This window comes from Pyrgilauda ruficollis, unplaced genomic scaffold, assembly GCF_017590135.1.
Source record: "Pyrgilauda ruficollis isolate IOZ18807 unplaced genomic scaffold, ASM1759013v1 scaffold25, whole genome shotgun sequence".
Classification (NCBI taxonomy): domain Eukaryota; kingdom Metazoa; phylum Chordata; class Aves; order Passeriformes; family Passeridae; genus Pyrgilauda; species Pyrgilauda ruficollis.
In genome coordinates, this window is record NW_024523822.1 from 479,006 (window position 1) to 493,058 (window position 14,053).

A 14,053-nucleotide genomic window follows, 5' to 3' on the forward strand; every position below is an offset into this window, starting at 1 on the left:
CATAAGAAATAATCTTGTTCAACAGAGCAATTGAATTCTGCAGGATTCCTCTAGTGTGCCCTAAAATGTCACAGTTCACTATAGTACTGTGCAATGTGAAGAATTGCTGCTTTTTATGTGATACAGAAACCTTTCAAAAATGCCTGATTTACCATTTGCTGTTCCAGAAAGCTTTCAAAACCCAAGTGGATAAAGTTTAGAGCAGCTTGATCTCATCTCATAGCTGTCCTTTGAGCAGGAACTTTGATTAGAGAGCTTGTGAGCATCCTCACAACAATAAATAATCCTCTGATCAGGTTAAATAACATTCAAACTCCAGTATTTTTAAAAAAGCAATCCACACCCCAGAACTACCTGGTAAGAAAGCATAACTCTATAATAAACATCTAAATACTAGGATTGGAGTTTAAATTCAAATTACAAAATACCCCAATAATTATTAACTCAGATATTTTCCTTAGAGCCAACTTTACAGTTCTGCCTGATTCACAAAGTACCTGTACTATAACATAACTACAATATTTAAACTTGTAGAAGTGAGTAGTTTCAATACACACAGTGAAAAAATCTACTGAAGAGATTTCTATATACAACTTTTAATGAAAACTCAGAGAAAGAGCATGACCTAGCAGCAAGACTTTTTGGTGTTTCTTTGTTGTACAGCATTGGATTTACATGCAGCATTATTAAATGGTAACCTATCTACACAATAACATATCTAAGATATAAGCATCATTTGAATTAAGTCCATTTTCACTAAGGCAATGAGTAAAAATTCCCCATTAAATATTTGAATACAAAAATATGAGTTTTAACGAACAAGCAACAAACACACACATGATATATTATCTGATCAAAACATTATGCAATAGAAATTCCAAGTTTATGTATTACAAAATAAAATGAGGTAACAGGTACAAGTCATGGTTGACAGGAAATTGAAGACTTTCAAATTTTGTCCCAGAAGAATCCTCTTATATTTCCTTTCTGAAAATTTGCTTTATCAGTTTCTTAAGGTGTCAAAAATGGAATAAAGCTTGTTATAAGCAAATGTATTCTCTTCAAGAGTGAAAAAGCAAATTCAACAGTTATCAAAAAGCAGCACTTGCAAAGTTCACCAAATACACTATTCAGCCTTAAAATGTAATTCAGATATTAACACTGAATAGTTTTAATAAAAGTTTTAACCCTCATGATGCATAGTAGACAATTGCTGGTTATGTGAAAATTTTAAAAGTCAGTCACATCTGTAGTAGTCAAAATTTTTTAGCAAAATTTTTAACCAAACCCCACTTTATAATCAACAGCTTTCAGTTGGAGAAAAAGACTAAAAAATCACAGCTTGAAGAATGTGGAAAATATTTTTAAATAGGAAATATATCTGAGGAAACTAAATTTTACTAAGAACAGAAATATGTATATAAAACAAAAATATGTCTATTTTTAGTCTTAATTTAAATGTTAGATTTGATTACCTACATTCTGCTAGAAAAAAGTCTTCTTGGACTAGGTATTGTTCAGAAAAGGACTGATCAATAGACAAGGACAAGACTTTTAAAAATTCTAATGCCATTCCTCAGGCTACATTTTACTTCATTTGTGCTGGCAACATTTACCCATAACAGCAGTGCTCAGTCTGTAGATTATAGGATGTGGGAGTTCACAGTAATGTTATTCCATTGTTCAACAATAACCATCATACATAGCTTAAAAAAAATGCAAGATATTTAATTGCAAGAGTTTATTTTTGGTGCAAGACTTGTAACTGTTTAGTACACTTATCTCTCAAGCAGTTGATCTGAATTACACTGCTTGTGAAGTGCATTAGGACTTTCCAGAAGCAACTAGACTTCAGCACTGTAATGCTCACGGGGTATAAATGGAATTTTAGACATATTCTGGACAATGTTAATTTCAAGTCTTACAATTATTTACTGAGGTAATAAGACATTTGCGTTCTAGTAAAACTCTGGTGACTTGAGTAATGCTGATTTTTGGGGTCAGAAAATAGCTCTAAATACAAAAGTAGTCTACACTTACGCAGCCGAAATAAAAGATCTCAGCTACCTACGCTAAGACCTGAAGGGCAGAAGAAAACATATGTGGCCAGAAAAGACATGTTGTAACAAAATCCAACTGAACATTTTTCAGGTGTGCAGATTGAAAATGACAAGTAGTAGGATATAAACTAAAGCACGACTTTCACACCTGCAATTGCTGACCTTTTACACTTCTGTCAGACTTCCAATTCATATAAGGACATGAAACCCCTTACTTGAATCACTGTTTTGACAGTGGCCCCCTTCAAACCTTTACTCCTCCCTCTCCTCTGCCACAGAGACATCCTGTCTCTGCTGTGCCTGACAATCTTCTTGGCAGTCACAGCTCTCACGTGGCCAGCCTCTGCTGCCACACAGAGCTGCTCACCTCATCTGAGCTGCCCATGAAGCCACAACACCTGCCCCATGACTGCATGGGCTTCTTCTGTGCCACCCCACACCTGCTTCCGTGTGCTCCAACATGCACTGAGGACCACACCTTAACATTCTTCACACAAATGTGAATATCTAGTATTAATGCCAGAGCATAATGGAGCTTTCCCATTTATTGAATAAATGGACTTGCTATGGTAGTGTTATTTCAGTGCAGTGTAAACCAGCCTGGGTGACTCTCACACGCCCTACACCTAAACTCACTGCAGGGAAATCCACAATGCCTTTTCTTCTGAAAAGCACCTAGAGATTGATCAGCAGTTTCTGGACTAAAGGCAAATCAGTGAAAATAAATGGCACAAATAAGAAAACACTCAAATGCCCTTGCAGCACTACCTTCCTCACCCAGCAGTGCTGATTAAACTTTACCTTTTTTGAAATGTAGAATGCAGAAGGGAAAGGCCTAGGATCAGCAGAAGTTCCCAGGAAAGGACTCAGTTCAGCAACTCTTCTCCATCACACATGGAGTGCCACATACACACCACATCATCAGAAAGGCAGGCAACAAGGGAAACAGTTCTTTCCTGCACTCATGACACATTAGTAGCCTGGGGAGTCTCCAATAACTGGGATGTAAGGTTTTAATTTTTTTTTCCTTGTAAGTCAGGGCAAGCAGACTGCCTGTGGAGAGCACCCTTTTAGACAGCACAAGCAGCTGGGTATGTCTACCTAGTTGCCAATTTATTATTACAAAAACCATCTACAAAAACATGCCCATTTAACCAGGATTAACACAATCCTGGTGGCTTCACTTTCCATCTCCTTTGTGCATGTGTTTCATGCATACTTATTTATTTATGATAAATAATACTTATTTATTTATAACAAAATTCTTACCTATTCCAAAAATGTAATTTATTTCGAAGAGGTATATAAATTTGGGTTTTCTTCAGTAATAGCTCACTAACAAACTTGAAGCTAACATTAGCAAGACAAAACACTGGTCTTTGGAGAATGAACAAGAAGTAAATCTCAAAATGCAGAGATATTGTTGGAAGATTAATTCTAGCTACTGATATCTAACAGGACAAAAACCTAAAACTAGGCACTCACACTGCATACATTAAGTAGATAGAAAAATGCAATGCATGTAAATGTTTTGTAAACTCTATATCATTAAAAATGACAACAGGGTTTCAAAAGTGTCTTCAGTAATGCTCAATGGAGAGCAAATTTAGTTACTACACTGGCATACCAGAAAACATATTTACATATGCAGAACCAGAAGGGACATCTTCAAACTATGTTTTTTTAAAAAGAACAAACCACACTATTCATGTGCGGGCTTTATCACAACTCCTTTTCACAAAAATATTGATAGAAAATGTTGATACTTAAACAGTTTAAACAAACTTGTTACAGAGCACTGATAGATCTGCAACATTTGTAATACTCCTTTCACCATGCACATAACATTCTCACAATGCACCATTTCTTCTGAAACATATAATACATGCACTGGTGACAGTATAAAAATAAACAGAATCACTCTGTTAAAAAAAATAGTGTAAGAGGGTTTTTCTCATTTGAAAAATGCTTTTTTTTTTTTCCAGATGCTTAACAGTATTATTCTCTTACAAAAACCGAGATTTTCTGCACAATTTTGGTTTCACTTGTGCTCACTTTGAATTGCATTACATATTTGAAGTATTAATGTTCCCCATACTTAGATCAAGAGCTCTTAAACTCTACTCAGGCTGAATTACACAATGCTTAAAAAATAAATCTAGTATTTCTAGATGTGTTCTAACTTTATTAAATGTTTCACTTACTCTCCATGGTCCCAATAAATTACGTGTTTTATTGAGAGCAACTCTTTACAATTACTTCTAATAGGCAAGATATATCCATTGTAACTCATCACTTGTATAATTAAATAAAAAGTCCTACCTTTCTCAAAGAACAAAGCACAGCATTCCTAATGCACAAAACAAGAATTCAGTCTGAAGCAGAGCTGCACTTCTCTTGTATTTTGAAAAAAAGTTGAAAAATTTTACAACTGTCAGAGAACTGCAATTAAAGCCTGCTTTAAACTTCATAATCCAAAAATGCTGTTAAGAGTCCCTTTTCTTCCAAGAACTTGTCAATGAAAGGTTGACATCGAGTCCCATCAGCCATTTAAAAATGTGTACAAAAATAATTTAATTGGAATATTCTATGAAGCAGGTAATTTTACTAAGAGCTCAGACATTGAAATATTGATTCCTGTTAAAGGGACACCTACACTAACCAGTGTTCAAGGGCTGATTAAACTATAATGTTCCCCCAAATCTTATTCCAAGAGATTTTCTCTTTTTTTTTTTTTTAAATTAGAAAAAATATTACAAATCCAAAAGTGAGTCCATTTTTGGGGTGAGAGATGGGTTTGCTTTGTTTCCCCAAACAACATGGGAGAAGGTCCCTTTAACAAGGAAGGAGACAGGTATCACTTAATCAGGATGTGGGAATGGAATCTGTACCTATGGGTAAATGGCAATGCGTTCTGTGTTGGTTCAGCCCTTGGTTCTGAGTTCTGCGTCACTTCTGGCATCGCCCGCTCGTCATCTGTCCCGTTAATGCTCTCCGGAGTTAAAGGAGACTGAATATCCCCTCCAGCCGATTCCTTAAGTGAAAAAAACAACATATTGAAATTACAAACTGACCTACCCAGAAAGATTATGTACATAAAAGCACTATCATTCATTCTTAAACAATACACAAATTTTATTTAGTATTAATATGGTGTTCAGATTTCTAGCACCCCTCATGGTCCCGTTTCATCATGTGTATATAATACAGAATTATACTACCAAAAGATTCACATTATCTTACACAAAACACAAGTGGCCTATGAATTCTTTGCAAGATCCAACCTTCTACCTATTACAGACCTCTCTCTTACCTGGAATTACATTCCACCCTCATTCTGATACACAGTGGGTGACTCTTGACACTAGAAATTCTTGTCTCATACTTTACATTCTAACGCAGCAAAACAAACAATTCTGGTATTTGTTTCAAAATCTAGCTTTTGTGCTGTTTATTAACCAAAGTGAACAGTGGGATGGCGATTTGCAGTGTGTTCCCAGTTTCACCTATGAGCCATCTGTAAAGAACACTTGTTCAGCAAAGTACAGGCAAAAATTTTCATAGGCATGTTAGCCTGGCCTAGCTCTTGCTGGTCATGCTATTATCTGGGAAGGAGAATACTCCAGCTACAGCCAGATGTACACATAGCTATGGTTATGCAATGGAACACCTGAAGAACTTAATGTTTGCCTCCTAGCAGAAGGCACTGCTGTGGTTTTCATTATCTTTCATCACACCAGGATGTATGTTTTTGTGTACATTTAAGTATGAAAGAGAGTTGATAATATAAAGAGACAAAAATTTTTCTATACAAATGGCATGGTTTTGTCTTCTACTACTACTACTACTACTATTATAGTTATTATTATCATCATCCAATAGGATAGACAATTTCCATTGACAATAAAAGAAAGACTTTCTGGATCTAAATGTTTTTCTTCTATTTTTTTTCTTCTTCTCAAACTACATTATGTACTATAAAAATTTACATACCACAGTCTAAAATAGCTGCATAGCTTGTATCTTTAAGATAAAATTCCTGCAACACTACTACTAGATACATAAAATCAGAGTCTACTTATGAAAATGTTTTAAATGTGAGTGCAAAAAAAATTATTTCAATAGAAGGAAAAAAATTACAATTTCCATCTAGGCTTATTTTTTCATTAAAGTACTTCCACAGACTCCTAATATAAATGAAATTCAAGTAACAAAAATTAAGGCAGAAAAACATCCCAGTCTATGTAATAGCTAAAGGTTCATGGCCTGCAAATTCATGAACAAAAGAAACATCAGTTTTTAATGTGTTTCTCCTCCACAAAAAGTACAGGTTAATCAGTGCTTTCACACATTCACAACTACCACTGCCTGATAAGTAATTTATTTGCAGACAACTCTAATGGAGCTGACTATGAACAAAGCACCAAATATAACAGAAAAAGCCACTTACATTGAAAAGATTTTTCACAAATGTTTACAAATAATATGTTCCCATTTTATACTAATTAGAGGACTAAAAGTATTTTGTGAGATGTGCATCTGTAATTAAGTTTTTATTGCATACCATTATAACTTCACATATCCACTCCAGATTTACAAAATTGGGCATGACATTGTGATATTTAGTATTTAAACAAACATAATAGTGGGGTATTTATCAAAAGATATCTTATATTTCAACATCTTAAAAAAAACCCCACATGCACTTAGAGAAGAGTCCTTAAAGTAAAACAAGTAGACATTACAGCACAGATCAAACCTCCTTTTAGTGATAACAATAAGGACAGAAAAAATAGAAGTTAGTGGTTCTAATAATTAACAAAAAAACACCAAATCCATCATGTTTAGATACTGAGTATTATACTGTTGCCTCAATAAGGATTCCATACACCTTCTTGGCACAGCTGTTCTTCATAGTGCTTCCCTGTGCTGGCTGGCAGTGGCATAAGTCTGCCCGCTACTGCCACCCAGACATGTACGAAACATTTTTTGCAGTATTTGTTGCAAAAAATTCATATAACATCCCAGACCTTTTTCACAAGCTCTAAGTAAAATTTGTACTTCTACAGAGAAAAAGACAAAAAACTATAAACCAGCATAATTTTACCAAAACCAACCATATTTTTTCACTAAAAATCATGTGATTGTAAAATTTTTCAGGCAATAGTTACTCCTAATAGTTTGCATAGGAAAGGCTCAGAATCACAGACAAGACTATTTTAAATAATTTATCCACCCCACAATTTTAGAAACTTAAACAGGTCCTAATCTGAAATGACCAGGGTAAAAAAAACCTATCACAGCACAGTCATCCTTAGAAGAAAAGAACTGAGGTTCAGATGCCAGCTGATTGGGGTGAAGCCTCTCAAGGCTGATGGGGTGCAACTGCCAACTGTACAAACTGCTCTATTTGGTTCTGCGCTTAAACCTAATTAAGGCTACTTTAAATTAAAAGAAAGAAGTGCAGGTAGGTAGACACAATTGTCAGGCTATTGCTTCATGCACCTCAGTGAACTCCAGAGCTATGTGTAAGGGTATGGGAAAACTAGTAAATGAGAAATGGGTGGCTTGCCACTGAGATATCCATGAGTTTTATGAAAAAAGCAAGATGATTTCCTGTATTACAAGATGGATCTGGGAAATAGGAGGTGGCAAAGCAGGGGACCCAGTATTTCAGTTTTATGTAAACAATAGTAAGAGGACTACAAGTTTTTATTACCTAAGGCTCAGTTAAATGGACACCAGATGGTGTAGCTATGTGCATAGGTGGTCTTAGAAGTCCCAAAATAGACAACTTCTTTCTAGACCAAAGCCTCCAGACATACCAGATATAGATAAATTGTGTACTATTATATGAATCTGTCTTCATACAGATGGCTTTAAAGTACAGGTTCTCTGACACAGAAACAATATGCTACTCTTCATCTCGAGAAAGCCCAGGGTACTCAATGGGACTTACATATAAAAAAGCAGCATCTCTTTTCTAATTTGGTGGTCCAGGCCACTGTCTTTCTCTGAACAAGTATAGTTCTCTTTATAGTTAAGGTAAATGGTGATTTATCTATTATCTGATATTCTGGAAAATTAAAGTAAAGCCTGCTGGTAGGCAGGCAGAGAACAGGGAGCATTAAAGAAACAGGGAGAATGAAGAGTTTAAAATTAGCAGCAGCATTGCTTAGGGGACAAGGCACTCCTGCTATAAAGTAACTGCAAATTAGGCTACCTATGGTTTTCTTTCTATCATGGGTTTCCCAAACACTAAAAAAAATATCCAAAGAACATATTCCATCACATGAAACAAAATATCAAAAAAAAAACCCACGGAACTTCTATTTCCTGGCCATTGAGGCCCTTTATAGGACCAACACTTTGCTAAAGCACGTAACACCTGACAGAATCAACCTAATTTTAGTGGATTAAAGGCAAAATTGCTGTGAAATTTTAGCATGGCTAGAGTCTGCTAAATATTTGAACTACAAATGCATGCCAAATTTCTGAGATATTGTTGCTGTTGTCTTGATTTCTATTTCTCTGCAGCTTCCCAAGTTTTTGCATGGCATTCAGAATTGAAACTCACATGTAGCAGACGTATTTTCAGGCTTGCATCAAACAATAGTGAACAGCAAATGTCTTGTGCAGTGTTTTGTTACATTAGTTGTAGAGATATTTTATAAAGAATCAATGTGTAAGGGCATACTGAGGCAGAAAAGTGTACTTTTACTGTTTTAGAATTCTGTAGTAGAGAGGGTAAGAAATGTACCATATCCAGTACTTTAAGTGATAAATAATAAGGACATTTTTTAAAGTTGTACCAAGAGAAATAAAACATTCTATTTAAGTTTTAAATTTGATGTTTATATTTTCCAATTTTGACATGCAGTATTTTCCTACTTATTACTAATTTAACACAGAAAGATATCTGCATGTCCAAGACTGCAGAGGGACTGATCCTTTTTGATAACTGAGTTATCATTACATAGCTCATAAACCTCCCGATGTCCTTCCTGTCAATGCTGCCAAAGCTCCACTGAAAAAGCCAGGTTCCAGCAAGGCATTTACTGACCATTAAAAATATCCCCCTCTTTCACTCTCCCCCCCTGCAATGGATCACTATGCAAAAGGGAAAGAAGAGCTATAAGATGATTCAGAAGGACAACAATTGAATTGTTTGCCTTGCAGCCACTTTTAGCAGATGACGAAAATGAGAGCAGGTGCTCTTTCAAATGTCTCTATGGTCCCAACTTCCCTCCCTAGTACCAAGCACCCATCCTCCTCCCAGTCATAAATCCAACTGAATGAGCCCAGTACCACAGAACTGCTGGAGTTTGTCATGATGCCGTTGCTTCTTAATCTGTTCTAAACTCTGAAGTTCTTGATTTGATTCCCTTCTCTCTACGGAATTAGTATGTGAAAACTACTATGCTCATGTGTCAGCACTTGCACTAACTGTATTACCAAGCTACACTAGCTTATCAACACAGTGAAAAGCCAAGAGAAGAAAAGTAAGGCCCGAATAGGAAATTATTCTTAAGTGTGCCATAATGAAATTGCAGCCCACAACAGGCATTATAGAATCACTCAGAGTAACATTTCTGTAACTGCCTACAGCATAAAATGTTAGGTTTCAACTGTAAAAAGAACTCTGTACAGGAAAATGAACAATATTAATAGCTCACACAGTTTAAGAAAAAGCTTTAACCATGATTAGCTGCAAGACAAAAGCATCTTATCTCTGAGTGAATAGCTCAAATTTACGTCCAAACCATGTAATATGTCACTCTACGTGACAGTGTCAGATTTAAATTCTGGTCCAAAATATAAATCGATGTGTCGAAAGAGAAGCATAATAATTTCTTTGCCTATAACATCAAGTAACTAGAAGTTTGGGGGGGAACTTCACTGTTTCTAAAGTCAAGTATGTATTATTGATAAGCGTATAATATTGAAATACATAATTTCATTGTCTCTGTGGAATTTATCAAAAATTTAGAGACAGTAAAGTAAATTTATAGAACTCCCTGCCTTTTTTTTTTTTTTTTTTCATTTCAGTGGAGTAAGCAGTTTCCCATTAACAGCAAGAGCTAGCCTAGCATTTGGGCAAAATGCTTACAGGGAAAACAACATGATGCTTGTTCATTGTGTATGTTCTGATTTCCACTGACTCTCAGTAGGACACCAGATGTAGATTTCTGTTAGCAATAAAACTATTTGTGCAGCACGCTGCAAACTGCCTGCCATCCTTACTCCATCAAAGAGCAGGAGACTGATACAGTAAAAAGCACTGAAGATACACTGATTCAATGAAAAGACTCCCCAGAAAAAATGTTCAGTCTACTCAACTCAGGAATCCCTGCTGTAGTTTTAAAGCTGTTGCATTCTCCAAGAGAAGGAATTGCATTTGTCTTCGCTACTGCTTAAAACAAAGCAAATAGCTAACTGAGTCAAAAATCTTAGGCAGGGGGAATACAGGAGAGATGGGGCATAAAAGCCTCAAGGAGTTTCTTTTTTCAAAGCAAATTCTAAGTATTCATAATTAATTTTAGCCATAACTAATGTAAATGTGAATATAGTAACTGACTCTCTGATTGTGCCTAGATTAGAGATAGCTTTTATAAACTCTTACTGTACATCACAACTAACTGTAATATAACTCCAGAACCAGGCTGTGAATCTATCATCTTCCTTCAATGCATCTCACAAGAGAAAACTACACAGTAGGGAATAAGTAAAAATGGTTTGCTGTTTCAATCTTTATTTTTGGTGCAATGATTGTTCTATAAAAGTTATTTACAGTACACCACCAGAAGTTTTGTGGATATAACAGGAAATAGTACAAAAAGTGTTTAGTATAGTCCACTTACATAAACATGTTTATTAATTTTCTTGGGAAAGCTGAAATAAAGGAAAAGGAATAAAAAACCCACACAATTTTATTTTACAACAAGTCCCTTTGACTTGCTTGCAGTATATGTTAAACGTATTTTTAAGACTTCTTGACACTCTTGCTGACCAATGAGAGGATTCACAGTAATTGAGAAATTGCCCCTTAATTTTTAATACATATGTATGTAAGGAACAATAACAGTAAGTAGCACAGACAAGAAGTATGATGCTTGAATCAGGCAATAAGACTCACTTGAGAGGGTGTACTTGTTAGCTCCATTTTTTCATGGGATTTTTCCTTTGCTATTCGCGCAGCTTCTTTGAACTCCTGAAATTTTTCAGCAAACTGAAGGTACATATGTTTGAAGAATAAAAAAAAAGAAAAGAGAGAAAGTGTAGGCGTGAAATAATACATTGCATGCAGAACAGAATGCTGTACTTTGCATTTCACAATGTCAAATTCTGTCAGTAATTTAAAAAATTTTTCTCCTTATTAGATACTCATTTAAATGAGTTACACAGTGACATACCTTTCAGGCACTTAATACATATCTTAATACACACTCTTTATATGTCAGGAAAATGGCAATGCAATGAAACATGATCTGTTGCTCATAGTTTTAAGAAACTCACCTCAGAGATGGCTAATAATAGGGACAAACTGCTTTGCATAGCTGCTTTCAGATTCAGGTTTTACCCTTCTCAAAAAACAAATAATCTGCTTCTGAAGCCTGATGTGGTCACCATGAGCTACGAAAGCTTTCAATGTAATTTGTTCTTTCATGACTGAAGCAATACTGACTTCTTCCCGAATGTTAACTGCATTTCTAATTTCAATAGCTAATTAGAAAAGAAACAGTGGAAATACTGTGTTCATCTCTAGAACGTTCATTGACATCAATCAATTTAAGAACAAATTCATTGAACTAGAACTGCCTATACTGAACACTAAATCATGAAATTGCACATGGAACTGCCATATGAGGCTTTATTTCTATGCTACATGCACCTCTTCCAGAAAATAGCTAAAGCAGCAATTTAGAAATATATACCCTCTTAAACCTGAAAGATTAAATTAATTTCTTAAGAATAGGGCCTGGTTTCTCTGGCTAGAAAAAAAATTGGCACCACAGTTCTCATCTTGCCGCTACCCTAATTTCTAGAGTGGCCACAAATTTGTTTTTGTGTCCTACTGCTTTTATACAGACCATTATCTTAATATGATCAGCTTAAGAGTGAAATGATTCTGCAAAAATATCAGAGGCTTTTCCAGCAGCTTCTAAATCTCTCTGGCAGCAGCATATGAAAAAATTGTTTTGCACTCAATATATATACAAGGTACAAAGGCTACCTTTTGTGTGGCACAACCTCACCAATTATTTTCTATCAGAACTTCACTTACCACACAAGACCTAAAAAAATCTTACTGTCTTTAAACCTTTTCCTGGTAGCCTACTAGTATCTGAGGACTTTTATTTCTCTCCACTTGTATTTCATTTGTTACGTTATTTGAAAGCTTATTTTTCCTGAAAGTTTAATCCAGCATCAAAAAGAGTCTCAGAAAAGATGATGAAATTGGCAACAGATGATGAAACAGGTCACCAGATAATACTTTTTTAAGACTTGTGCCTAAACCTCAAAATCTTATGGGTAAACTATTGTTTAAATCAGTCTTAAGACCAGAGAATTATTAAATGGCAAATATGATTCTGAGGTTTGGAATAAATGGCTGAAGACAAAGGCAGTAAATATGACAGCCACAGAAACGTTTTTTAAAAAAAATCATAGATCAACAAACAGCATTCTAAAAAGCCAAAACGCCCAATTTGGTTGAGATTTCCACAAATTTTCTAGAATTCTTTGAGACAGTCAGGTGATGAATAATAGCTATCTCTTGATAAAATTCCTCAATAACAAAGATGAGTCTCATGGCATGAAAGGAGAAGTTTTCTGGAAGATCACATTTTTAAGGAAAAGATGAAAAATTGTGCATGAAGACTACATAAGGCTGCTGCCAGTATCCATGGTGGCACTTTCCATTTGGCATATTCTTTAAGCTTTATGGAATAAATCAGGTCAGCTAACTCAAGAGGGTAAGACAGCGTACCCTAAAAGGAGTATTTCTGACACATCAGGATACTATCAAAAGCATAGACATTTTCTGAATGAGAAAGTAGTTTCAATTTTTTGTGAAAGTGAGAGGACATTTTGTTTCTCTTACTGCAGCAGCAAGAGGGACTCTGGTAACAAATCATGGTCCTGTGAATATTCTTCAAAACAAGTATCTTTTAAGTATCACCGACATCTGATGGAGCAGCCTTGAGATGGAATTTGTGGTCTAACATTGAGAAAAGGTCTAGTGAACAGAAATAAATGTTTTAATTAATTTTCCTCTCTACTGTTTATATGTAAAGTTGATTAGAGTGCCATTACTTTTCCATCAGACAGTCTCACTCCACTAATTTCTATTCAGAATAATTGTACAGAAAAGAGGTTGGCATTGTTGCACTCTACCCCAGCAATCAGTTCAGAAGGACAGGGGCACGTAAAACAAACCAAATAGTACAGAAGTCAAACATGTACTGTAAGACATGCAGACAATAATATGAGAATAACAGTTTATCAGCTGGGATTATTTGCATCATTAAACTATGGAAATTGGTCACAGACTAGACCAACTTTTTTTGCAGTTGTAGGCTGCCTTTTGCTCTCTGGAACTTAAAACACAATCTTAAAGTGTATCAGAGTGCTCTGGTAAACCTGGCTATGATGCACAGGAATGAGGGTAAGTAATCTGAGGGAGAGACAACACAAGAAAGAGAATATAGACATGATTTCTCTAAAGTTACAGGGCAGATCTAATTCAGCTCTTCTGATTCCCAACCAAACATACCTACCAGCCCCAGTGGCTGAGCAGCTTCTAATCTAAAGTTTTCTTTCCCCATCAATATGTTTATAATTTTTAAATAACACAAAAGGTTAAATCTTTAGGAATTTTAGTAGTAACAACTGGCAGTTGCAACTCACAGGAATATCAGTTTAATAATTAAGATATAATACAAAAGGAATAGTATGCGGACAAGGGCTCATAGTTTCACCAAAATCTTCAG

At 35.4% G+C, this 14,053-nt stretch overlaps 1 protein-coding gene across 1 annotated transcript in view; it reads right to left on the reverse strand.

Moving 5' to 3' along the window:
* HOMER1 (homer scaffold protein 1) overlaps nt 1–14,053 on the reverse strand; it is an 85,306-nt gene that overhangs the window by 39,310 nt on the left and 31,943 nt on the right. Inside the window, exons 4-5 of the mRNA XM_041470751.1 lie at nt 11,197–11,289; nt 4,952–5,094 (exon numbers count right to left, since the gene is read on the reverse strand). Coding sequence (XP_041326685.1) covers nt 4,952–5,094; nt 11,197–11,289 — 236 coding nt within the window. The remainder of the gene's footprint in view (nt 1–4,951; nt 5,095–11,196; nt 11,290–14,053) is intronic.